The 24,701-nt window shown below is 41.3% G+C and overlaps 1 protein-coding gene across 3 annotated transcripts in view; it reads right to left on the reverse strand.

Moving 5' to 3' along the window:
- The window catches only part of UAP1 (UDP-N-acetylglucosamine pyrophosphorylase 1), a 33,399-nt gene extending 20,692 nt beyond the window's left edge, over positions 1-12,707 (reverse strand). The window contains exons 1-2 of one of the 3 annotated variants that reach the window (XM_043450784.1): positions 12,437-12,707; positions 7,490-7,826 (exon numbers count right to left, since the gene is read on the reverse strand). In XM_043450784.1, the coding sequence (XP_043306719.1) occupies positions 7,490-7,769 (280 nt within the window). In that variant the 5' untranslated portion in view covers positions 7,770-7,826; positions 12,437-12,707. The remainder of the gene's footprint in view (positions 1-7,489; positions 7,827-12,436) is intronic. The other 2 variants (XM_043450780.1, XM_043450773.1) reach the window with 2 other exon arrangements.
- Positions 12,708-24,701: the final 11,994 nt, after the last annotated feature.

The raw sequence follows: 24,701 nt of genomic DNA on the forward strand, positions 1-24,701 counted from the left end.
GCGTGTGTTGGTCTTACATGTTTCTGACATATTGTGTGTGTGTGTGTGTTGGTCTTACATGTTTCTGACGTATTTTGTGTGTGTGTGTGTGTGTGTTGGTCTTACATGTTTCTGACATATTGTGTGTGTGTGTGTTGGTCTTACATGTTTCTGACATATTATGTGTGTGTGTGTGTGTGTGTTGGTCTTACATGTTTTTGACATATCGTGTGTGTGTGTCGGTCACTCAGTCATGTCTGACACTTTGCAACCCCATAGACTATAGCCCACCAGGCTTCTCAGTCCATGGAACCTTCCAGGCAAGAATGCTGGAGTGGGTAGCCATTCCCTTCTTCCAGGGGATCTTCCCAACAGAGGGCTCAAACCCAGGTCTCCTGCACTGCAGACAGATTCTTCACCATCCTGAGCCACCAGGGAAGCCCTAGGCTTTCCTACAGCTAATACACTAGTACATTGTGAACTCAGAGACGTATTCTTAATAAACTTAATATAAAATCAAAACTATCCCGATTCTACAGTCTGTCTTCACTAGTAACTAAGCATAGCCAAGGATATTATGCAGGAACTTTCTGGCAATGTTTTCAATCAATACATTTAAAAGCACATTAGATACTGCCACAAGTTTCACCTTTGATATGGATGCAGAGAGCTTAGCTTCCTGAGAACTAATTTTCTCTCTTTCTTCTTTGCTTATGATGAGACTGTCTTTGTTTTCTCCACACCATTTCACTGTACCTTATTAGAGTTTGAAAATAAAATATCAAGAGTAATGCTAGACTCCAGTAATTATTACAGTAACTATAATCTAAGAGGTAAGTATAATTTTCCCCTTTTTAGACATAATAGTCTCAGCTGAGTTAAGGATCTTGCCCAGGGTCACACAGCTAAACAGTGTGAACCAAGATTAGAACCTGACTCTGCGGCCTGTTCGCCAACACTGCACTGCCTCCAGCAGTCTCCTGTCATATCCAAACATTTAACAGATATATTATACAGCACCATAACTTTTAGGTGCTGTATAACTGTCATTCCAATTGCCTTCTAGCCCCTCCTTCTCTTTTCCATTGAATTCATGAGAAGTTGTGCTGCCTTTTCTTAAATCTCTTACCCATCACCCTACATGGAAAAGCTGCTGAGGTGGCCAAGAGCCCACATTCTCCAAAATGTGTCAAAGACTGAATCTCTCACAGCATTCCGGCTCTGTGCTGCCCTCAAACAGGCCCTACAGCCACCACGTAGCAAAGACTGGCTGAGAGGAAGCAGTCTGAAGGGAACAGGGAACCATATAAAGCAGTTCTGAAAACCATTTTCCATTTGGTTATTTCTTCAGTTACCAAAGAAACCATGGTTTCGAGGAAATAAATTTAACTCTGCCGTCGCTGACCCAAAAAGCATTATCTAAAATTACAGGTCCACATACCCTTACCTAAACTAGATTTATTTCAGAAGCTTACTTCAGAATGCAGAACTCTTCAAAATTTAGAAAACAGATATAATACATATACAATATGTTCATATTTTAACCCAGCAGATCTGAGACAGCTCCTTCTAATCAAATTGAGACAAAAAAAGTTTTTCAATTGTATCTCCGGCTTCCCTGGTGGCTCAGAAGGTAAAGAATCAGCCTGCAATGCAGGAGACCCGGGTTCCATCCCAGGGTCGGGAAGATCCCCTGGAGACAGAAATGGCTACCCACTCCAGTATTCTTGCCTGGAAAATCCTGTGGACAGAGGAACCTGGCAAGCTACAGTCCATGGGGTCACCAAGAATCAGACATAACTGAATGACTAACACTATTACTACTACTACTGTCTCAACCTTCATATACCACCAAAGGTGTTGGAATTAAAAATATTCCTAAATGTGTTCCCCAAAAGTCCCAGATAAATATTCTGGACACAAAGGTCTTTGTTCTTTTTGTACTATTTATTTCTTTATAGAGAACATGTGTTTTAATTGGTTGCACTATTAACGTGGCTTCCCTGGTGGCTCAGTGGTAAAGAATCTGCCTGCCAATGTAGGAGACACAGGTTTGATCCCTGGGTCAGGAAGATCCCCTGGAGAAGGAAATGGTAACCCACTCTAGTATTCTTGCCTGGAGAATCCTATAGACAGAGGAGCCTGCAGAGCCATAGTCCATGGTGTCACAAAAGAAATGGACGTGACTTAGCAACTAAACAACAAACTGTTAATGTGGTTCCAGTCATCCTTCCTGACTTTTCAGTCCAAAGTCCAAAGTCACATTATTTCTCTCAGCCCCTTGCCTATAAGAGGTAAGAGCCACACTCCCGGAGTCACTTCCACGTCTCGGCTCTTGCTCGCCTGATGGCCACCCAACATCAATCGTCACTTTCCCCAGGTTCTAACGAGCTATCTAAATTCTCACTGTATCACCTTTTCCCTTCCTTGGATCAGTTCCCTAAACCACTGCTTCATTCAAGATTTCCAAATGGTTCTGTTTTAAAGCTTTTCAAACCAACAGCTGGTAGTGGCCTCTTCCTTCAGTCAAATAAGTGGCATGTGTTTGTTTCCTAAGCCCTCCAATGCCACACTTTCTCCAATTCTTTTTTTTTCCTAATTTTTTCATCTATTTATTTCTTTTAATTAATTTTTTATTGAAGGATAATTGCTTTACATCTCCAATTCTTTCCCCATACTTTCTCCAATTCTTCTTTCCACCTGTGGACCTGATAACCCATATAATCACTATGTCTTAAAAATAGCATTGAGACCATGCTTGCCAAGTGTACATTTATAGGCAGATCTACATTTACAACTCATCTCCAGCTAGCCACAACTATCATAATGAATTATAACAATTCATAAATATCTGTGATAAAAAGGTGTCTGCATTAACTTCTCCCTGCTTATACATCTGACTCATGAGCAGACAGAAAAACAAGAGGAAAGAAAGCAGTCCCTAGAGTATCAAAGCCAGCTGCAATTCAAGAACTAAATGCAGCTACAGCTGTTGTTAACAATATCAAATCCTGCCGAGCTGAAGTATTCATCTACTTGATCCATGTTACTGCAATAAAACTGCATTGTTTATCAAAAGTGTGTAATAAATTAGTATCTGCTTTATGACAGACCAAATACTTCTTGAAATTAAGTGGGCCAATAAAATTCTGTAAGCCTCGTAGTTACATGGCAATATACATGATTTCAAACTGTATGCGTCATCACGTTAATTCTATACAGGCAGCACTGCACCTATTTGAAAAATGTTGACTGTTTTTATAAACAGTCTTAAAACGTACTTAATCCATGTGACAATTAGGAAATTATGAACTTTTATTTCAAAACTTCCACAAAAATATGGGAAAAAAACTTGAAAAGTGCACTACTATATCATCCTTCCCATCTTTTCATTATACGACACGAGAGCTCATTACCTTCCCACAGAGGTCAGGACCTAACACACATCAAATCACAGGTTTAAAAAGAAAAGAGGAAAGAAATCAAGCCAGAGTGAGCAATTTCCAGGACACGGGTAGAGCTCTCTCCTCAGAGAGTCAGGCATGTGGGCCCAACAGAGTCTGAACGGTTTTCCTAGTAACACTTACGGCAAACAGAGAGGAGTCTACAGCAGCCTCTCCCAGGTCAACTGCTTCCTGGATAACTTCCTGCTTGGACTAGTTCCTCTCAAACATACTCTTTGCTTTGGGCATGTGCCTAAAACAAAGAGGCTAGCACAGGTGCTTCTGAAATAGAGCACCGTCAGAATTTTCTGTCTAAACTGCCAGCACTGCTGGACAAGGGGTGGAGTAAACAGGCTAATCAACCGGTGGGGTCAAAGGGAGGCTGCACAAGAAAGAGGAGGTGTTCTAAGTGTTTAATTTGTAATCACGTTTCTCAGGTTCAACAATTATTTTATAGAATAACTATTTGCCCAAAATATTAAGAATGAAAAGTAGACTAATAAGGGAAATCTCTACTTGAACTGGTTTGAGATACTGGGGGATGATTATAAATTTCATTAGGTATAATGATGGCATTGTAATTAGGGGAAGAAAACGTCCTTATACTTAAGAGATTCATACTAAACTTTATGAGGATAAAAATAACATAATGTTTGCAACTTGCCTTAAAATACTATAGCAGAGAAAAATAAGAGCGATGTATGAAGCAAAATTTTGAAAATTATTTAATTAAGGTGATACGTATGTGGAATTTCATTTTTTGTCCCCAAATATCTGTTTCCAAATATGCTTGAAATTTCTTCATAATAACAAATTCTTAGGCAGGCTACATGACTATACATAAACTATGAACCTAATGTATGTGTGTGTATATAAGAAAATACTATAAAATATTACTAGTGAGTATCTCTGGATTGTGAGACAGCAGAGATTTATCTTTTTTCTCTTGTAATTCTTAGTATCTTCCAACCTCTCCAAAATATGTGTGACTTTTAAAATAAAACAAATCTATTAGATATATCAGAGCACTAGATTTCAGAAAACGTAGAGGAAATAATGCTATTAATACATTTTTTTCTAAACAATCCATTTACTTTTCTACCACAATGCTATATAAATTAGTTTTTTAATGTCTCATAGGCAAAAAAAAGGCTAATACTGACTACTAATACATAAAGTTAGAAGATTGCTTTGTGTTCAGTTTAAGCATGGGTTGCTTTTAATAAAGAATGGAATTTTTTAAGCAAATATATTTTTCCAGAGTAAGTATCCTTTCTAAAGTAACATTCTCATCGAAGCTTCTAAATTCTCTTAAGATCTGAGTTTTATAAGATAGAGATTTTTCAGACTCCTCTACATTTCATTTTCTGTGCTTCAAGATTAAATTAAAACAAGAACTCTCTTCAGTAAGGGCCACAGTGGTCACTTACGTATTCATCCTTCAGCAAGAATTTTCCACCCTAGGTGTTAAAATGTCTGATGTCAGTAGTCACCAGACACTTTGAAATTACTATAGAATGCTTTTACTTTCCCTGTCCTGGGGCCCTGGGATGGGGCAGGGGCAGCAAGGGTGCGGGGGTTGGGGTCCGGGTGTCTTTGATACAATTATCAGTAATCTCCTACTGTCTGAAATAAAGCATCCTAATCTTTGCAATGGAACTCTCTTTCCTTAGATAACTTACTGAAGAAACTTCATTTTGTTACGAATTTTCACACATATGGTAGTTTCTAAGGGAAAAGGATGTAACGTCTGTTCCAAAGTCTCCTTCTCCACCCCTACTGCTGAAGCCACAATTACCTATTGCTCCCTTGACAGTAAGCCAAAAGGAAGTTTGCTTTGTACTTTCTTATACTAGACTTGCTTGTAACCATTCCGCATTTTAATTTAAATGAAAGGTCACTGGGCTTGTTCCATAGATTCCAACGAAAAGACCACAGTGAAGGCACAAAGTATAAGTCTTCATTGCTGCTCATGGTCCCCATTATACAAGGTCAAAGTTTTATCTTTCCGAAGAGTTAATTCTAAGACTTTACCCCCATAAAACCACAAGGAGAAATATAGGCAGCTGGCATACCAGAGGGTAAGAAAAGGCCTTGTGTGGCTTTTGGTCTGAAGTAGAAGCCTTTCTGAAACCCAGGGAGGGAGAGGAGGATTAATGAATCCCAAGTCAGTGAGGGTCAGTGTCACCACAGTCCTCCATTCAGAAGGACCCGTCTGCGAGTCACTCTCACATCTTAGTGGCCGAGCCTGTTCTAAGTGAGAAGTTACATTAGACACTACCAAACATTTTAAAATCTGAAAGGGCCCTCCCTGAAGATCATCCAATTATTTCAATATTTTAAATTTCCAAGCCCTTTTAAATAAAATCTCAGGTGTTGAGCTTTATCTATGTATCAAAATAAGTCAAAGCAGAACTGCTCTTGGAGTGGGGACATGAAGGGGTTGGAGACCTATCTGCTTAGCATCTGTTCCTGCCCTTCCCACATCAAACAGTCTCACCAGCAGTCAAAACCCTAGAGGTCTTTGGAATACAGTTTGAAAAAGAGTAAATCTGTAAGCCCAGAGAAAGACATGAAGATAATGGTAGAGAAGGTTGATAATGGTAGTTATGTTTCTTTTCTGGGAAGATGCAGAGAGTGCCAAAGAGCAAAAGACAAAATAAAAATAGCCACAGTGTAGTGTGAATACAGGATATAAATCATACTATAAAAGTAAATATGTTTATCACCAACTACTAGGTGGCAATGTGGGCAAATAAAAACATAAATATGATGAGGTTATCTGCAACTTCTTTACAGTTATTGCTGTTACTTTGATATTATTAATATTTTTGCCATAATTTTTTTTAAAAGGAAAGAAAAGTATTAGTCCAGCCTGTTCTTTCTACAGCTGAGGAAATAAGGTCCAGATGTGCCAAGAAGCATGGACAAATACTCAAGGGCCTGGGCTGCAATATTTAGTCACTTGTACTTACAGAGTAGTAGATTATAAAAACCACAGTTCTTAACCCCACCAAAAGAAAAACTAAATTTTATTTATTTTACCATTTTCAAAAGCATTCATTAGTACTCATTATGGGGACAGATTTTATGATATGCTTTAGAGGAAAAAAGCATTGAGCACTGGAGTAATTCGGGAAACATTTATCAACCAACTTATAACTGCAAAATGCTGTTCTAAATACTGTGGATATACACAGACAACTAGGACACGGGCTGCTCTTTAAAAGTTTACGTTGTGCCAATGAAGACAGACATAGACAACCCTTATAAGAAAGAATGAAAGAAAAGTGTGGACAAATAACCCCAGCCTGGGACACTGAAAAAGGGGTGAGGGACCAAACGGTACGTGTGATGAACCATGGAGAATGAACCAGAGCACTACACAGCTCCAGGAGACGGGTAGCCTCACAAGGAGACCCAGTCACACAGAGAAGGTGCAAAGGCCAGATGCAGCTAAGGACAAGCACCAGCAAAGGCAGGAAGGGCCTAACAGAGTGTTCAGAGAAAGACGAATTATGGGTTCCAGCTGAAATGTGTGGGGCAGTAGACTCAGAGAGAAACATAAAAGACAAGACTAGATATACAAGCTAGGGCTGGGTGAGGGAAGGTTTTTGCAATAAGCCGGCATAAACTGAAACATGTAGCTTGTGCTCCAGGAAGGGAAGTCTAATAGTAGTACAGACAGTGAGAAAGGAAAGAGACAGGAGTTAATTCTGGACCTGAATGAGAAAAGCCATGAACTAGGCACATGGGTTTGGGTGGGCTCCGGGAGTTGGTGATGGACAGGGAGGCCCGGCGTGCTGCAGTTCATGGGGTCACAAAGAGTCAGACACGACCGAGGCTGAACTGAGGCACCAGAAATGAAGACAGAAGGGAGGGACTGGCGACAGGAGCCACCAGTGTCCTGGCCACACAATCTGTCACTTCCGGATCAGTCACCTGGTTTAAGGTCTTAAGGAAGTCAAAATGTTAATGATGCGACTCAAGTTACTTTAGTGGATTTAAATCCATTAAATGGTGTATCTCATAAAAAACCTTAACGGCAAATCTTTCCAGGCTAGTACCTTCACTTTCCCAGGCCTGCAGCTGATCTTGATCCCTGGTAGCACTGCCCAACACCTCTCGAGGTACAGGTTCCATCCGCGCATCTACTTTCTCTGGCTGGGAGGAATGGTTAAATCCTTCAATTGCCTTTTGGAAAAACAAGTTCAGCTCCTGGAAGTTCATGGCCTGGAGCTCCGCATAAAGTTCTACCTGTTGGGCCTCCTCCAACTCATCCCAGAAGTCCAGCAGGTGTTCCTGCCCAGCTTTGGACAACCTGAGTTTGAGGTCATTGACATTCATGATGCTTGAGTGGCCAAGTTTTGTGATAACGGAGGTGTAATTTCTGCACCTGTAAAACTGAAAGAGAAAAGGAGCCAACAGCAGGTCAGAGTCCAACAATGAAACCCAAAGACATTCCTCCTGTTAAAAACAAGTACATTAAAAAAAAAACCTGGAGAGTTCCCTGATGGTTAAGACTCAATGCTTTCACTGCTAGGGCAAGTAAGATCCCACAAGCAGCACAACACGGCCAAAAAAAATTTTTTTAGTAAAATAAAAAATAATAAAAAAATAAAATAAAATAAAATAAAAAATAATAATAATAATAATTAAACACTTGATGTTAAGGAAATTTTGCTTTTCCATCATGATCATACTCATAAGAGACCAACCTTGTAAGACAATGCTAATTATTCTTATATACCAGGCACTGCACCAAGTACTTTGCTTACGTGGTCTCATTTTATTTTCAACAACTCTATTCCTAGGTGCTGCAGTAGTAAAGGATCCACCTGGTGATGCAGAAGACGCAAGAGACACAGGTTCGATCCCTGTGTCAGGAACATCCCCTGCAGAAGAAAATGGCAACCCACTCCAGGATTCTCGCCTGGAAAATCCCATGGACAGAGGAGCCTGGCAGGCTACAGTCCATGGGGTCGCCAAGAGTCAGACACGACTGAGCGACTAGGCACAGCACAGCACACATGGCCCTTGATCTTTGCCTGTTATACAGTGATTTATTTTTGGCTATCCCGGGGCCCTGGCCAACTTGAAACCTAACATAAATATTTACTGATGTAGAAAACAAGAAATAAACCAAAGAAAGACATAACTTAAATTTTATGCTAACCTAATGAAGTGTTTTACCCTGTTTACTGGAATAGGAAATGTCAACGCATTCCAGTATTCTTGCCTGGAAAACATCATGGACAGAGGAGCCTGGCAGGCTAAAGTCCATGGGGTCGCAGAAGAGTCGGACATGGCTGAGCAACTGAACACACACACATGACACAAATACTACTATTATCATTACTTTCCAGGTGAGAAGACCAAGGCACAGAGAAGCAAAGCAACCCAGCTGACTCGTGGAGCTGAGGTGCGAATATAGGCAGTCTGATTCTAAGGCTCTAGTTGCCTCTTTACACTCCTCTGACCACTAAACTACTACTGAAAGAATACCTGTTTAATATTTTCAACCTTTCTCCTTTTATCTCTAAGAACAGAAACAGAGAATTCAGAATACAACAATATCAAGGAGACAGAAACACAGTCATAAAAAATACAATTTTATCTCAAAGCAACTTCTGCAAAGAAGGAATAAGTCCACCATCTTTACTAAGAATTGAACCCTAAAGGACAAGCAATATACACAAAACAATCAAAAGAGATAAGACAATGCTTTTTAAGAGTATTCCACGATAATCCAGCAAAATGTTAAACTGCAGACAATAAAAAGAGAATGAGGAAATATTTAGTCTACTCACCTAATACAGATAAATGCAAGAGAAGACAGGCATTGTTCAGAAAGGGTTCACAAAGGAAGCAGGATGCCTCAAGGGTTGAACAGATTATATAGATAAGATTGGGAAATAAGCGGGCCAAGTGGCTCAATGGTAACAATCCATCTGCCAAGCATGAGACGTGGAAGGAAATGGCAACCCAATGCAGTATTCTTTGTAGGAAACCCCAGGGATAGAGCAGCCTGGCGGGCTACAGCACCCAGGGTCCAAAAAAGCTGGGCATGACTTAGTGACTAAAAACAGCAACAACAAGGAAATAAGGAGAGCCTGGTGTCCACGAGGAGTAAACACCAACAGGACAGAGAGAGGCAAGAAAGTTAAAGTTTTATGTAGAATGATGGGAAATGATTTAAGGTAGAGCTAACGTGCGAAGAGCCCTGAAAACTAAGCAATTCAGATCTAACCGAGTGAGTAAAAGGAAGCCAACACAGATTATTAACACGGCCGGGCCACCATGCTTTAGAGAAATGAGAGAAAAGAGCATGGCATAAAAGAGATGGTCAGGAGAGGCAACTAGAAGCAGGAAAACAAGTTAAAAGTCATCCGCAGGCATGAGAAACCACAGAGGAACCAGAATTTGTTGCCGAGGAAATAAAGGGAGAAGGATAATTTGAGACATACGGTAAAGAATCATCATTGCATTATAATTACTTTACTTAGATATAAAGGACGGAGGAAAAGAAAGTTACCAAAGTTACCAAACTTTTGGTAACTCTAGTTACCAAGGAAAAAGCCAACTATCTTCTCCTCTAAGAACAGTAAAATGTAGTTCAGAGCAAAATTCTGCAGTTCAGTTAAACTGCTTATTTTCCCTGTTCCCTTTTGCCAGTAAAGTGGGATTAATAATCCTCCCTACATGATGAAGACTATTAAACATCAAACACCATTTACGATCTCAGGTTGAGAAAACCTACATCTGGGTGTCCCCTGAAGGGGCAATAACAAACACTAAGATATACAGAAACACAGTTCTAACTGCTTTATAGACAGCTGTTCACTTAATCCTCAAAACAACCCTTAGGTACTGTGATTGCGATTACTCTACAGAGGACGAAGCTGAGCCACAGAGATAACTTGCCGACAGTCCAAAACCAGGAGAGTGGTAGAGTTAGGGCTCAGATCCTGACAGCCTGACTCCTAACTGCATGCTCTTAACCATCATCCTGCATTGCCTCTCAGGAGAAAAAGACTTTGTTATCTTCATGTACATGTCTATGTGTGTATATGTGTGTGTGTGTAAAACAGAGAGACGGCAAGAAAAAGAAGTAATCTGGACTTTCTTCATTCAGAAAAATAGACACATTTGATGTTCTCATATCTGACTCACTGTGCAAGTGAGTTCATACGCCATCACGGAAAAGGAAGGACACGTGCAGGACAGCAGGAGAGGAGCTTCACAGGATGGGCCAGATAGAACCGCCTTCACGCCACAAAAAGTGCAGCACTTCCTCCATTAATTCTGACAAGAGGTGTGTGCAGGTGTGTAATGGTAAGCAGTAGTGAATAAGAGACTAGATTGGAATTTTATTTTGACAACCAAATCTGAAAAATCTATACATTATGACAAAATCTCCTATATGCCCATACCAATGCATCAGTAACAATGACATATTTGTACTAGTCCACCATTATCAAATATACCTTTGATGGTGGTGGTTTGGTGGTGGTTTAGTCACCAAGTCGTGTCTGACTCTTGCAACCCCATGGACTGTAGCCCGCCCGCCAGGCTCCTCTATCCATGGGATTCTCCAGGCAAGAATACTGGAGTCGGTTGCCATTTCCTTCTCCAGGGGATCTTCCCGACCCAGGAATTGAACCTGGGTCTCCTGCAGGGCAGGCACATGATTTACCAACTGAGCTATGAGGGAAGCAAATATACCTTTATTGGAATTTAAATCCTAGCATAAAAGATACCTGGCCTTCCCAGATGGCTCAGGGGTGAAAAATCTGCCTGCCAATGTAGGAGGCACAGGTTAAATCCCTGGGTTGGGAAGAATCCCTGGAGTAGGAAATGGCAACCCACTCCAGTATTCTTGCCTGGAAAATTCCATGGACAGAGGAGCCTGGTGGGCTACAGTCCATGGGGTCCCAAAGAGTCTGACCGACTAAACACATGCAGGCAGGAATAAAAGCCATCTAGTACTTCAAGCTCCTTTTCTGCTTTCCTTTCTACTCCTATTTCTGCTGCTATATTATGCCTCCCAAATTGGTAAGTAAACCTCTCAAACCTTTAGAAAAACAGGAGGGGCCATAACCATCGAATCCTATAAATACTTCAGAGCATACCATATTAAATCTTTTTTAGCCTTAGCTAAGCGAGACAGTTCTGCAACAGTGAAGGAATAGAAACTGCCTTCATTTTCCTGATTTCACCAGAAAGACCTTAAACTAAAGGCACTACGTAACAACATATGCTTAGTATCATAATCACTATTACCTGGTTTCAGATATCATAAGGCACGTACAAATAAATATACGGGTCAGGCCAAACTTAATAAAATCTTCAGGAAACCATATGTTTAGCACATGTGCGCTCTAAACCCTCCAATCCCATCTTTCTGCTTGGCCAAGCCAGGGAAAAGCCAGAAATTTCAACCCTCTCCCATTACCAGTATTAAAACAAAAGTGACAGGTAGGTTTTGTCCATCTGACGTCTTCCACAGGTATCTCGAATCCTTAGTGTACTGTCAACGCTTTCAGAGTCTTTTCCTCATATATTCAAGACACCCCAACTCGCTCCCACGGGACAGTTCCAACGACTTCTCCCCACTGTAGGATCCCACCCCAAGCTTGGCCCAAGTCCCTTGCTGAGAACCTCAAGTCCCCCGTCCCAGGTCCAGGTGAGGCTCCACGCCCAACGGCACGACAAGCCCCCGATTCCAGACCATGCCCACTGGGGCCCCTCACGCCAGCGCTCCCGGCCAGGTAGCCGAGGCTGAGAAGCGCCGCGGGGCACAAGAGGCGGTGTGGGTGTGAGGCGGGCTCTTCCGCGTGTGCCCGGACGCCGGCTCTGTGCACGTACGTGCACCGCGTGTCCACGTCGCGCGCGAGGCCTTGGAAGCGTGTGCGTGGCGGCACCAGGCCCCCGACCGCCCCAGGTCCCGAATTCCGCCGTCTACCGCAGGATGGCGGGAGAAGGAGACAGCGACTGGGCTGGGCGCCCCTCACCTTTCTCGGCTCCACCGCAGCTCCGCCCGGCTCCGGCTCCTTCGGCGCGGCCACTCATCTGCGTCCAGCGCCAGCTCCTAATATATACCTTCATCCGGGGGGCCGGGGCGGCGGGGCGGGCCGGGAGCTGGGGCCAGGGGGAGCGCCGGCCCCGGCCACCCCGCCCCTCCGTCTCCGCGACGAGTGGCTGCCGCGCGGGGAGGGGCCGCAACCACCCACCCCGACACGTCAGCTCACTGAGCGCAGGCGACACGAAGGGCGCGGGGAGGAGCGCCGGGAGGCGGGGCGGGGCCTCCGCGTCACTCATCCTCCGGGCCAATGGGGACAGCGCGGGGGTCCTGTCAGCAAGCGGCCCCGCCCCCCAGGGCCCAGGCCGCGAGCGGTGTCCTTTGCGTCCGATTGAGGGCCGAGGCCCGTGGAAGCTAAAGCCGCCAGGTTGTAAGCGCCCTGGCTTCACCGCGTTGTCCCTCGAGGGACCCTCCCGTGGCTCCGAGTCAGCCCAGTGGCCCCGCGGCTCGGGGCGTTCCCCCCTTTTCCCGAAATGGACCGCAGAGTTAGTCCGGGAGCTGTGTCATCGAGTGGCGGATTTCCGACCTCCCACACTGAGGATTGCGAAAGCGCGTCGGCCAGCGTCTCAGCGCGCAACACCAGGGGCGGGCCTGGCGGGCCCTCTGACCTGGGGCTGCTGTTTCGTCTCGAGTTGGCCAGATAGGCAGGGCCCTGACCGTCTTTTCTGTTTAATCGTGGTTTACGTCCCAAGCACCTGAAGCAGGCCCATTTACTTTTGCATAAATAAGCACACACAAATAGGAAATGAAAGCAAACGTAATAGGTAGCCCGAGGAAATGAAGAGTGCGCCCTTGAGACAGCCCCCACATCAGCTTTGTGTGACTGTGGTCTTAACCTGCCTGGGCCTCCGTATATGACAGGAAAATGGTCTTTGGGCTGGCTGACCTCCAAGGCCCTCCAAGGCAGTGCAACTGTTTATAATTGGGTGTGTACCATATATCTTTGTGTGGATGTGCCCTGCAGATTACGTACTTGGCATATAAAAGCTGTGTTTACGTGCGGCACAGCCTTTGCAAGAAGTCCAATATGTTGAAATACGAAAACATTTAGATTTAACAAAACACCTGACAGAAATTCAGCTACTTAGGTGCCTTTCTTCTGCCTCCTTGAGTGAAAATACCTTTTAATTTTATCAATTTCAACATTTCCACTGCATTAAGTAACAGAAAAATTTACACCAGATAAGTACTGCTGGTAGTAATACATTCAGGAGGTTGAATATTCTATCTTTCATTACCCCAGAATGTCATCCATTTGTTCGATTTATAGTATAAATGATTATGAACATGACATCTACAGACAGAATTCCAACTTCTTTATTGCTTGGAATCTTCGGCAAGTTGATTAACTCTTACTCATCAGTTTTCTTATCTATAAAATATAGACAATAATAAAAATGCCCCTTAGGGTTGTTGTGAGAACTAAATCAGTCAATACAATAACACAATGTAGAACAGAGTAAATACTAAATAAATTGTAATTTTTATATGAGTGCGCATGCTGTCAGGTCCTGGAAACCTTGATATACTCATCATTTGGAAAACCTTTCATTGTTTGGATCCCTGATACTATAAAGAACATTTCTCTTAAACCTTTCATAACTAAGAACAAAAATGCTCCCATTAATGTTTATAATAGTTCATTTGAAACACTTGTGTTGGGACTAGTTCTACCTTTTTTTTTAAATAAATGAACTCTTTAATAATGATTTTTCTCTTCATTCAGTCATCTAAAATTAATAGACTGCCTGTAATACTCCAGACACTACTATAGAGTCTTGTTTAAAGATATTTTTCTTTTTAAAAATATTTATTTTTATTTATTTATTTGTTTGGCTACCCTCAGTTCTGGTTGGGCGTGCAGAATCTTTCATTGCAGCACATGGCGTCTTTTTTAAAAATTTTGGCATTGCTGGGTCTTCGCTGTGGTGCGAGGGCTCTTCGTTGGTCCGTGCGGGCTTCTATTGATAAAGAACAGAGGCTCTAGAGCTTGAGGGCTCGCTACTTGAGGCATGGAGGTTTCGCTCTAGTTGTCCCGCAGCACGCAGGATCTTAGTTCCCCAACCAGGTATCGAACCCACATCCCATGCATTGGAAGGTGGATCCTTAACCACTGGATCACCAAAGAAGCCCTATAAAGTCTTTAATTTTTACCACACTCATGTGAGCTAATTACAAATATGGAAAGGGAGTGAGACTAGAATAACCTCTTAAGTGAAGATTGGAACTGAAGTTAGCATGAACTCATGATTATTCATCCCAATACAGAAACTGGCATAGATGCATGTGCATATGTGGAAGAACTGTGTATTTGGGGTGGGGGCTGAGCTATCAGTTAGTGAATTTGGGTAACAGGTATATGAAACTTTATACCGCTCAATAATTTCTCCATAAGGCTGAAATTACATACAAATTTTCAAGTTCAAAAAATTAGAATACAACTAATGGTGGTTGTCATTGTCAGCCCAAAAGAAAATCTTTATCCCGTGGAGCACTCAACCCTGGAAGAAAGGATCAAGGATGAGAGACTCTGTCACAAGCTCCTCCACCAGGTGGGAAAACACATCACTTGGGAAGCTGTAGATACCACACAGTGCTGTTCTGGGTGGCAGCTGTGCTCCCCTGGGACAGGAATAATGCTAGGAAAGTGTTTTTCTCTAATTCTCAACCTTCCAGTTGAAAACAGTAGGCTTAGATGAGGGGTGTGGGAACATGTGCAGAGTGGGGAATGGCCTGGAACCCCTGGATATTTTATATGCCTGTCCCTGGGGTTGAACTATTCTCTTAAGAACAAACTGACACATTTTTTTCAGCATTCAATCAAGAACAAACAGGTGCTTCTTGAGAATATGTTTATTAGGTAGTTCTGTGCGGGTCCTTGTGATGGAAACCATGGGGAATCAAAAGCTAGGGTGTCTGGGTCTCCAGGGGATATATAGTGCAAAAGTAAGCGTGGGGGAGAGATTCCTTTTCCAAGCCAGGGGGCCATAAGTGCCATGGTGAATGCACACGTGAAGGATTTCAGAGCTCAGAGAGAGAGAATAAAGAAATGAAGACATTTCTTAAAAGGACATGCATTCAATAGAGTTTTAGAGAGAGCTAGGAGGTGAGAAGCCTCACTCTCTACAAAGGCTACCCCTAGGCTTTCAGCCTAGGCTGAAGACGAGACGGTTATTTGTGTTCATCCTGGCAACACTTGATGCCTGCTCAGCAGAAGAAACCAAGGGATTTGTACTCAGAGAACTTAGCAGGCAAGAGATTTATGTAGAAGATGGTACTAAATAAACTGTGAAATCAGAAGAGAGGTGTTTTAAATGGGCTATTATCACACACATTCAAAAATTCAGAAGTCAAAAGAAGGTCTTATGTTTTGTCTTTTAGGGACAGTGGGATTTTGGTGACTATGGGGTGCTTTTTTCCTAAATTTACTAAAGTGAAAATTGTTTGACATTTAAGAGAATATATATTTTTAATTTTAGAAAAGCAGATGTGTTACTTCGTAACTATAGAGGCTATTTGCTTGCTTGTTTTTCCCTGCGGTCATGTCAGATATGTGCCAGCCTGTCCATACTTCCTATTGCTGTACAGTGAGTGAGGACCCACGCAGGCTTTTCAGACAGTGGGCTGGTATTAGCGAGCATACACCAGAGTCCTCCCTTCACTGTCCTGAACATGATGGCCTCAGCAAGGCCATTGAACAACTAAAAGGACCAAGGTTATTTCCCAGCAGTTTATCAGATCACTAGGAGCCTCTGGCTTAGCTCAAGGCTCAGTTTGAAGCCAAGCCTGAGCATATCATTAGATCACTGTTTCCAAGAGACAAATAAATGAGCAGTAGAGGAGTTAGGGCTCTAACTTTCCTGTTGACAGTTTCCTAGGACTTGAACACTTCATTCTCACTTGGAATCATCCTGACTTAGCTCATCACTCCTCCCACTCTCTAAATTTTCTGTAGTTCAGAGTGTGTTTTGAAATATTGTGAAATAACGAATACACCCTGTTAACTGTTTTTTTAACTCAAAGTACAGTCCCTCTAAACTGACTATAATCTAGGAGGTAAATAAATAACAGAAAGAAATGAACCTGGAGAGAGTAGATGAGAGTGTTGGTGTGTGATACTTACAGAGGTGCACAGCCTCAGGACTCCAAATTGAGTAGGCTGTTACGGTGTGGGAGAATGGAGTTTAAATTCCCTTCCAGTGCTGTTAGCCAGAGACTGTCTGGTCCATCTCCCTTAATTCATAGAAAAGGAAACAATGAGACCTCCCTGGCAGCCCAGTGGAAGACTCCACGCTTCCACTACAAGGGGCACGGGTTCTATCCCTGATCAGGGAACTAAGATCCTGCGTGCCGTGCAGCAGAGCCAATAAATGAATGAATGAATGAATAAACAAATAAATAACTCCCCCCTAGAGTTAAGAAGTGGAACCAGTATTGGAAGCCTATTGTTGTATAACAGGGTTTTTCTGGATCTAATGAATGGAAAAATAATCCAATCACTAAAAACATCAATCGCCATAATAAATGTCTGGAGTATCTCTTCAAGCCAAATGGCTCTCTACCATTCTGAGTGGTCAGTTTAATGCCCACTCTTGAAAGGCCACTTGACTGATATTTCTAATGCACAGTGGGGCTGTCCCTAGGGGAAATTCCACAGAAACTTAGCCTAGAATGGCATCTGGCCAGGACCAAAACCAGAACTGTAACATGTTTTGTCCTAAACCTGTCTCACCACCTATCTGGTCATTGTCTTCTTATGCCTCTCAACTCAATGTAAATGACAAACACAAGGGACAGTATTATTCTTGTTGGAGGTATCTCCTAGTCACCTGTTCTTTCCTTATGAACCTACTATAGCTGAAATTTACTTTATATCTTCCAGGTAATATCTTTAAGGAAAAGATAAAAATGGCATGTCACCTCCAGGAAACCTCAGGCACAGTAGAAGTTCCTCACATTTTTTTGTTCCAGTCTTCACATCTCCACCTGTGTTACTTAATATTAATAGAAAAAAAGACCTAAAATCATAAAACTCTCTGATAGTATCAACTGGCATGGCATCAAAATTGAACTACAAAATGCAACTTCAAAACTTATTTGGTTCTCAGAGCTGCTGGGTAACTATTTCTTGTATCTCTCAATAGCATTCATTTATTCATTCACTTTGTTTTTGGTCACTTAGCATAATAGGTAAGAATATGGACTCTGAAGCCAATGAGCATGAGTTTGAGTCCCATTTAGTTACTTAATTAAATGACCTTGAACTGAGTTAGTTGATGTCTCTGTCCCTTACCCCCCAATCTGTAAAATGGGGATAATGTTAATACCTACCTACTAGGGTTGCTGTGGGGATTAATATTTTTAAAGTGCTTACAGCAGTTTCTGACTCAGAATAAGAGCTCGGTAAGTTTTGTTTAAAAAATAGTGTTTACTCAGTGTGGCTTACTGCGTATCAGGTATTGGGACTAGAATGCTGCAGCAGGCAGACTCTAAAGTGACTCTGTGATCCCTACCTCCGGGATTGTGTAATCTCTTCCCCTTCAGTGTGGGCAGAACCTGTGACACACTTCTAACAGAATATGGAAAAGGTGATGAGATCATCATTCCCATGAATACACTATGCTATATGACAAAAGTGTTGGAATGTCACACCAATTAATAGGCTGTGTTATTTAAGGTGTTTTGCTAGCAGACGTACTTCCACTTTCCTACTGGCCTTGAAGAAACAAACTATGTTGACAGCCGCCTACAGAGAGAGCCACATGGGAGGAAGCTTCACACATGTTCTTGGAGCTGGGAATGGCCTCCAGCCAGCAAAGATACAAACAAACAAAAATCCAGAAATTTGCCGTCCTACGGCCATAAGGAAATAAATTCTGCTAAAAGTTGACAGCTTGGAAGTGGACTCTACTCCAATTGAGCATCCAGAATGCAGCCCATCTGACACCTTGATTGCAGTCCAGTGAGATCTTGAAGCAGAAAGATAACCCTTGGCCAACATCTTGATCATAGCCTTTTGAGAGACCCTGAACCAGATGCCCCAAGGAGCTGAACAAGTTGGAGAAAAACACACAACCATTCTGACTGGAGTCACTTTAAATTCACAGTGAAAGTCACTCAGTAATGTCCAACTCTCTGCGACCCCATAAACCATAGATTCCTAGGCTCCTCTGTCCATGGAATTCTCCAGGCTAGAATACTGGAGTTGGTGGCCATTTCCTAATCCAGGGGATATTCGTGACCCAGGGATCAAGCCTACGTGGCCTATACTGCAGCAGATTCTTTACCGCTAAGCCATCGGGGAAGCCCAATTATGCAAACACCATACACTAAACTTCTTTAGTCTTTGCAATTCTTCCAGATAACTGTTTCACTTTGCTGTTCTTCTTGATAACCACTAATTCCAAAGAAGCTGAAGTTGAATGGTTCTATGAAGACCTACAAGAACCTCTAGAACTAACACCAAAAAAAGAATGTCCTTTTCATCATAGGGACTGGAATGCAAAAGTAGAAAGTCAAGAGATACCTGGAGTAACAGGCAAATTTGGTCTCAGAGTACAGAATGAAGCAGGGTAAAGGCTAACAGGGTTTTGCCAAGAGAACACACTGGTCATAACAAACACCCTCTTCTAACACAAGAGACAGCTCTACACACGGACATCACCAGATGGTCATTGATTTGCTGCTGATTTGCAGATTGATTACATTCTTTGCAGCCAAAGATGGAGAAGCTCTCTACAGTCATCAAAAACAAGACTGGAAGCAGACTATGGCTCAGATCATGTTGCAAAATTCAGACATAAATTGAAGAATGTAGGGAAAATCACTAGACCATTCAGGTATAACCTAAATCAAACCCCTTATGACTATACAGTGGAAGTGAGAAATAGATTCAAGGGATTAGATCTGATAGACAGAGTGCCCAAAGAACTATGGACAGAGGTTCATGACATTGTGCAGGAGGCACCGACCAAGACCATCGCCAAGAAAAAGAAATGCAAAAAGGCAAAATGGTTGTCTGAGGATCCCTTACAAATAGCTGAGAAAAGAAGAGAAGCTAAAGGCAAAGGAGAAAAGGAAAGATATACCCATCTGAATGCAGAGTTCCATAGAATAGCAAGGAGAGATAAGAAAGCCTTCCTCAGTGATCAATGCAAAGATATAGAGAAAAATAATAGAATGGGAAAGACTAGAGATCTCTTCAAGAAAATTAGAGATACTAAGGGAATATATCATGCAAAGATGGGCACAATAAAGGACAGAAATGGTATGGATCTAAGAGAAGCAGATGAAATAAAGAAGTGAGTGAAAGTCACTCAGTCATGTCCGACTCTTTGCAACACCATGGATTGTAGCCCACCAGGCTCCTTGGTCCATGGAATTTTCCAGGCAAGAATACTGGAGTCCTGAGGGCATTGGGAAGACCCTGGCATGTTTTATAAGCCATCTTTCTAGCTTCTCTTCCTATAACATAGGGCAAATGATAGACATTAATATCACAGACTGCATTATTATGAAGTTGTTGTAATGGGCCTTACTGCTCCCAGCAAGGAAATAAAGGATCCTGTTGTGGGGCTTGAGATTCATTTTTTATTTTCCTTTTTGTCCAAAAGAAAGATTAAAAGCAGAAAATTTAAAGACTGAAACTTTCAGTGTTTTTAAAAGTTTTTTTCGTAATTCTTTTGTATTATATGAGTATCATAAATATTAAAATTTGGAACGTACAAAAGAGGTACGGAAGGAAGGAGGGAGAAAGGAAGCAGGAGAGAGGGAAGGAGGAGGAGAAAAGGGGGAGAAAGAAAAAGTGATAGAAAGGAAGAAAAGCAAGGAAGGGAGGGAAGGAGGAAGGGAAAGAAAAGGCAGAGATAGGAAGAGAAAAGGGAAAGAAAATCATCCCAAGAACCTGCCACACAGAACAAGTCCTATTAGCAATTATGTTAAAGTATTTTTTAAACCACCACCCCAGTTATTCTCCCCAGGGAATTGAGAGGAACAGTGCCTTCTCCTCTAAAGTCCTGACTTCATTTAGGAAGCCACACCCTGCCCTAGTTGAGCTCACTTCTCACCCACAAGTTTTGGAAAAGACTTCTTGGGGTTTAAGAGTCCATGACCTTTTTTTTTTTTTTTTTTCATGACCTTTTTATCTTTCAGTTTGTTAATGTGGTGTATCACACTGATTGATTTGTGAATATTGAAGAATCCTTGCATCCCTGGGATAAAGCCCACTTGGTCATGAGGTTTGATCTTTTTCATATGTTGTTGGATTCTGTTTGCTAGAATTTTGTTGAGGATTTTTGCATCTATGTTCACCAGTGATACTGGCCTGCAGTTTGCTTTTCTTGTGGCATCATTGTCTGGTTTTGGTATTAGGGTGATGGTGGCCTCATAGAATAAGTTTGGGAGTTTACCTTCCTGTGCAATTTTTTGGAAGAGTTTGAGTAGGATAGGTGTTAGCTCTTCTCTGAATTTTTGGTAGAATTCACCTGTGAAGCCATCTGGTCCTGGGCTTTTGTTTGTTTGAAGATTTTTTTTTTAATTACACTTTTGATTTCCATGCTTATGATGGGTCTGTTAAGATTTTCTGTTTCTTCCTGTTTCAGTTTTTGAAGACTACACTTTTCTAAGAATTCGTCCATTTCTTCCAAGTTGTCCATTTTATTGGCATATATTTGCTCATTGTAGTCTCTTATGATCCTTTGTATTTCTGTGTTGTCTGTTGTGATTTCTCCATTTTCATTTCTAATTTTGTTGATTTGCTTCTTCTCCCTTTTTTTTCTTGATGAGTCTGGCTAATTGTCTATTTTATTTATCTTCTCAAAGAACCAGCTTTTAGTTTTGTTGATTTTTCCTAGAGTCTCCTTTTTTTTTTTTTTTTTAATTTATTTCTGCTATAATTTTTATGATTTCTTTCCTTCTACTAACCCGGGGGTTCTTCATTTATTCTTTTTCTAGTTGATTTAGGTGTAAATGTAGGTTATTTATTTGATTTTTCTCTTGTTTCTTTTTTTTTTTTTTTTTTTTTTTTTTTTTTTTTTTTTTTTTTTTTTTTTTTTTTTTTTTTTTTTTTTTTTGTTTTTTTTTTTTTTTTTTTATTATTATTATTTTTTTTTTCCAGTGGGTTTGTCATACATTGATATGAATCAGCCATGGATTTACATGTATTCCCAATCCCGATCCCCCCTCCCACCTCCCTCTCCACCCGATTCCTCTGGGTCTTCCCAGTGCACCAGGCCGGAGCACTTGTCTCATGCATCCCACCTGGGCTGGTGATCTGTTTCCCCATAGATAGTATACATGCTGTTCTTTTGAAATATCCCACCCTCACATGCTCCCACATAGTTCAATAGTCTGTTCTGTATTTCTGTGTCTCTTTTTCTGTTTTGCATATAGGGTTATCGTTACCATCTTTCTAAATTCCATATATATGCGTTAGTATGCTGTAATGTTCTTTATATTTCTGGCTTACTTCACTCTGTATAAGGGGCTCCAGTTTCATCCATCTCATTAGGACTGGTTCAAATGAATTCTTTTTAACGGCTGAGTAATATTCCATGGTGTATATGTACCACAGCTTCCTTATCCATTCATCTGCTGATGGGCATCTAGGTTGCTTCCATGTCCTGGCTATTATAACAGTGCTGCGATGAACATTGGGGTGCACGTGTCTCTTTCAGATCTGGTTTCCTCAGTGTGTATGCCAGGAGTGGGATTGCTGGGTCATATGGCAGTTCTATTTCCAGTTTTTTAAGGAATCTCCACACTGTTCTCCATAGTGGCTGTACTAGTTTGCATTCCCACCAACAGTGTAAGAGGGTTCCCTTTTCTCCACACCCTCTCCAGCATTTATTGCTTGTAGACTTTTGGATAGCAGCCATCCTGACTGGTGTGTAATGGTACCTCATTGTGGTTTTGATTTGCATTTCTCTAATAATGAGTGATGTTGAGCATCTTTTCATGTGTTTGTTAGCCATTTGCATGTCTTTGGAGAAATGTCTGTTTAGTTCTTTGGCCCATTTTTTTGATTGGGTCATTTATTTTTCTGGAATTGAGCTGCAGGAGTTGCTTGTATACTTTTGAGATTAATCCTTTGTCTGTTGCTTCATTTGCTATTATTTTCTCCCAATCTGAGGGCTGTCTTTTCACCTTACTTACAGTTTCCTTTGTTGTGCAAAAGCTTTTAAGTTTCATTAGGTCCCATTTGTTTAGTTTTGCTTTTATTTTCCAATATTCTGGGAGGTGGGCATAAGAGGATCTTTGCTGTGATTCATGTCGGAGAGTGTTTTGCCTATGTTCTCCTCTAGGAGTTTTATAGTTTCTGGTCTTACATTTAGATCTTTAATCCATTTTGAGTTTATTTTTGTGTATGGTGTTAGAAGTGTTCTAGTTTCATTCTTTTACAAGTGGTTGACCAGTTTTCCCAGCACCACTTGTTAAAGAGGTTGTCTTTTTTCCATTGTATATCCTTGCCTCCTTTGTCAAAGATAAAGTGTCCATAGGTTCGTGGATTTATCTCTGGGCTTTCTATTCTGTTCCATTTGCCAATGTTCATAGCAGCACTGTTTATAATAGCCAGGACATGGAAGCAACCTAGATGCTCATCAGCAGATGAATGGATAAGGAAGCTGTGGTGCATATACACCATGGAATATTACACAGCCGTTAAAAAGAATTCATTTGAATCAGTTCTAATGAGATGGATGAAACTGGAGCCCATTATACAGAGTGAAGTAAGCCAGAAAGATAAACACCAATACAGTATACTAATGCATATATATGGAATTTAAAAAGATGGTAATGATAACCCTATATGCTGGACAGAAAAAGAGACACCGATGTATAGAACGGACTTTTGGACTCTGTGGGAGAAGGCGAGAGTGGGATGATCTGAGAGAACAGCATTGAAACATGTATATTGTCAAGTGTGAAACAGATTTCCAGCCCAGGTTGGATGCGTGAGACAAGTGCTCAGAGCTGGTGCACTGGGAAGACCCAAAGGGATGGGATGGGGAGGGAGGTGGGAGGAGAGATCAGGATGGGGAACACATGTAAATCCATGGCTGATTCATGTCAATGTATGGCAAAAAAACACTGCAATATTGTAAAGTAATTAGCCTCCAACTAATAAAAATAAATGAAAAAATTAAAAAATAAATAAATAAAAAACAGAGACATCACATTGTCAACAAAGGCCCATCTAGTCAAGGCTATGGTTTTTCCAGTGGTCATGTATGGATGTGAGGGTTGGATTACAAAGAAAGCTGAGCCATGAAGAATTGATGCTTCTAAATTGTGGTGTTGGAGAAGATTCTTGAGAGTCCCTTGGACTGCAAGGAGATCCAACCAGTCCATCCTAAAGGAGATCAGTCCTGGGTGTTCATTGGAAGGATTGATGCTGAAGCTGAAACTTCAATACTTTGGCCACCTGATGCAAAGACCTGACTCATTGGAAAAGACCCTGATGATAGGAAAGATTGAGGGCAGAAGGAGAAGGGGATGATAGAGGATGAGATGGTTGGATGGCATCACCGACTCAATAGATATGGATTTGGGTAATCTCCGGGAGTTGGTGATAGACAGGGAGGCCTGGCCTGCTGCGGTTCATGGGGTTGCAAAGAGAGACATGACTGAGTGACTGAACTGAACGCAATTATAAACATGGTTGAATATTTTATGCAAAACATTTCTTGACTTTTTAACCCAAACACAAAAGAATATAATTCTCCATACACATGTAAACAAAAGCAATTTTATTTTTCATAAGAAATAGTGTTTTCAGGTGCATAAGAAATCCAGGTACTTCAGGTAGAATGCTGAAGCAAACATACATGGCTCTTGACCTAATGAAACTTACAACTGAGTGCATATGTGGGTTTTTATTACAGAGCACTAATCACATGATAGCAAAGCCACTGAATTTTTAAACATTTAGTTCATAAAAATACATATCGTAAAATAATGTGACTGAAATAATCTTTAACTATTGTTGGAAAATATATTTCTTTTCAAATAATTTAGATATGCATACAGTATAGTGTTTTATTTCTCTAGTGTTGACCACATTTATGTTATAATGTTAATCTTTGTCTGAAAAAAATGTTATGCTGTTTTATATTTTAAACTTTAAATAAAACAGATATTAGTCTCCATTCCCAATTCATTTAAATAAATGAATGGAACTTTTCAAACTACTTAATATT

Source organism: Cervus canadensis, chromosome 2 (assembly GCF_019320065.1).
Source record: "Cervus canadensis isolate Bull #8, Minnesota chromosome 2, ASM1932006v1, whole genome shotgun sequence".
NCBI lineage: Eukaryota > Metazoa > Chordata > Mammalia > Artiodactyla > Cervidae > Cervus > Cervus canadensis.